This window comes from Eimeria mitis, genomic scaffold (genome assembly GCF_000499745.2).
Source record: "Eimeria mitis Houghton genomic scaffold, Emh_scaff384, whole genome shotgun sequence".
NCBI classification, from domain to species: Eukaryota; Apicomplexa; class Conoidasida; order Eucoccidiorida; family Eimeriidae; genus Eimeria; species Eimeria mitis.
Genome location: NW_013572173.1, coordinates 10,068 through 11,852, shown reverse-complemented (window position 1 = coordinate 11,852; position 1,785 = coordinate 10,068). Strand labels below are relative to the sequence as shown.

At 40.4% G+C, this 1,785-nt stretch overlaps 1 protein-coding gene across 1 annotated transcript in view; it reads left to right on the top strand.

The window, feature by feature from the left end:
• Nucleotides 1-1,785, top strand: part of EMH_0010360 (uncharacterized protein) — a gene marked incomplete at both ends in the record, with an annotated part of 4,688 nt that overhangs the window by 908 nt on the left and 1,995 nt on the right. The window contains 2 exons of the mRNA XM_013498934.1: nucleotides 606-966; nucleotides 1,044-1,785. Of these exons, the coding sequence (XP_013354388.1) occupies nucleotides 606-966; nucleotides 1,044-1,785 (1,103 nt within the window). The remainder of the gene's footprint in view (nucleotides 1-605; nucleotides 967-1,043) is intronic.

Below are 1,785 nucleotides of genomic sequence, written 5' to 3'. Positions count from 1 at the left end.
TTTTTTTTTTTTTTTTAGTTTGAGGAAATTCAAAACTCTTCGCGGATTTTTCATTCGGACATTCTGCGGCGGATGGTAATATAAAAAATTTATATTTTTTTATTTTTTTTTATTTTTTTTTATTTTTTTATTTATTTTATTTGTTATATTTTATTTGTTTGTTTTATTTGTTTATTTTGTTTGTTTAGTTTGTTTATTTAATTAATTTATTTTTATTTATTTTTATTACTATTTGTTGTTTGTTTATTAATTTATTTATTTTAATAACAAAAATAAATAAACAAAAACAAACAAAGACGCAGACAGAAAGAAAATTAAAAAACAAAATAAATATATAAAAAATTATTTTTTTATTTTTGTGTGGCTGTTTGTTTGTTTTATATTTTATTTTTTTTTCTGCATTTGTTTGTTTTTGTTTATTGAATTTGTTTACTTTCTTGTTTTTTATTTTTTCTTTATTTTATTTTTTTTTATCTTTTATATATTTATTTCTCTGCGTCAGAGCAACCAAACAAAGAAAAATAAAATAAATAAAAAATAAAAACAAATAAAAATAAAAATAAATAAAAATAAATAAAAATAAATAAAATTTTTTTTTGTTGCAGGATCGAATGGGGAGCGAGGAGAGAGAAGACGAATTGGTGTCTCGTGTTGCTGCTTCTGCTGCTGCTGCTGCAGCAGCAGCAGCAGCAGCAGCAGCAAAGGAAGCAGCAGAAGCAGCAGCAGCAGATGCTGCAGCAGCAGCTGTTACAGAAGCGAAGCAGCAGCTGCAGCAGCAGCTGCAGCAGCAACTGCAGCAGCAGTTTGCTGCCATGATGAAGGAGACAATGGGAGAGGTTGCAGCAACAGCAGCAGCAGCAGCAGCAGAAGCAGCAACTGCAGCAGCAACAACAGCAGCAGCAGCAGCAGCAGAAAAAGTTGCTGCCTCTGTACACGATGCCCGCAACAAACTCCGAGACATATCATGTAATTTAGGGTTTAGGGTTTAGGGTTTAATTAGGGTTTAGGGTTTNCTGCTGCTGCTGCTGCTGCTGCTGCTGCAGGGGAGGGCGGCAGCAACAGCAGCTGTTTTTGTTTAGGGGGCCCCTTGCGGTGTCTATCGACAGCAGCATCTGCTGCCGATATAATGAGCAGCAGCAGCAGCAACAGCAGCAGCAGCAACAGCAGCAGCAACAGCAGCAGCAGCAGGTGTGGCTCAGCTTCTGAAGTGTCTGCACAGCCTAGGCGTTGCTGCAGCTGCGGTGCAGCAGCACCAGCAGCAGCAGCAGCAACACCAGCAGCAGCAACAGCAGCAGCAGCAGATGAAGGCAGCAGCAGCGACGCAGAGTATTCAACAGCAGCAACAGCAGCAACAGCAGCAGCAATAGCAGCATCAGCAGCAGGAGCAAATGATGAAGATACTGCAACATCAGCAGCTGCTGCTGCTGCTGCTGCTGCTGCTGCTGCTGCTGCTGCTGATATACCTATTGATATTTCTGAGTGTCTCATCAGCAGCAGAGATATATCGTCAGACTTTCTTTATATTTATTCTTCTTTACACGACATAAAAAAAGAAACAGCAGCAACAAAACAAATGCTTTGCTGCCTCTCCCGCAGCATAGCAGCAGCAACACAGCAGCAGCAGCAACAGCAGCTGCAGCAGCAGCAGCAACAGCAGCAGCAGCAGCAGCTGCAGCCACAAATATTCAAAGAAGAAGACGCAGAAAGCTTCCGCATATTTACACCTGTTGAGCTCAGCAGACAGTCGAGTGCTGCGTCGCTGCAGCAGGAAGAAGAAAACAGCAG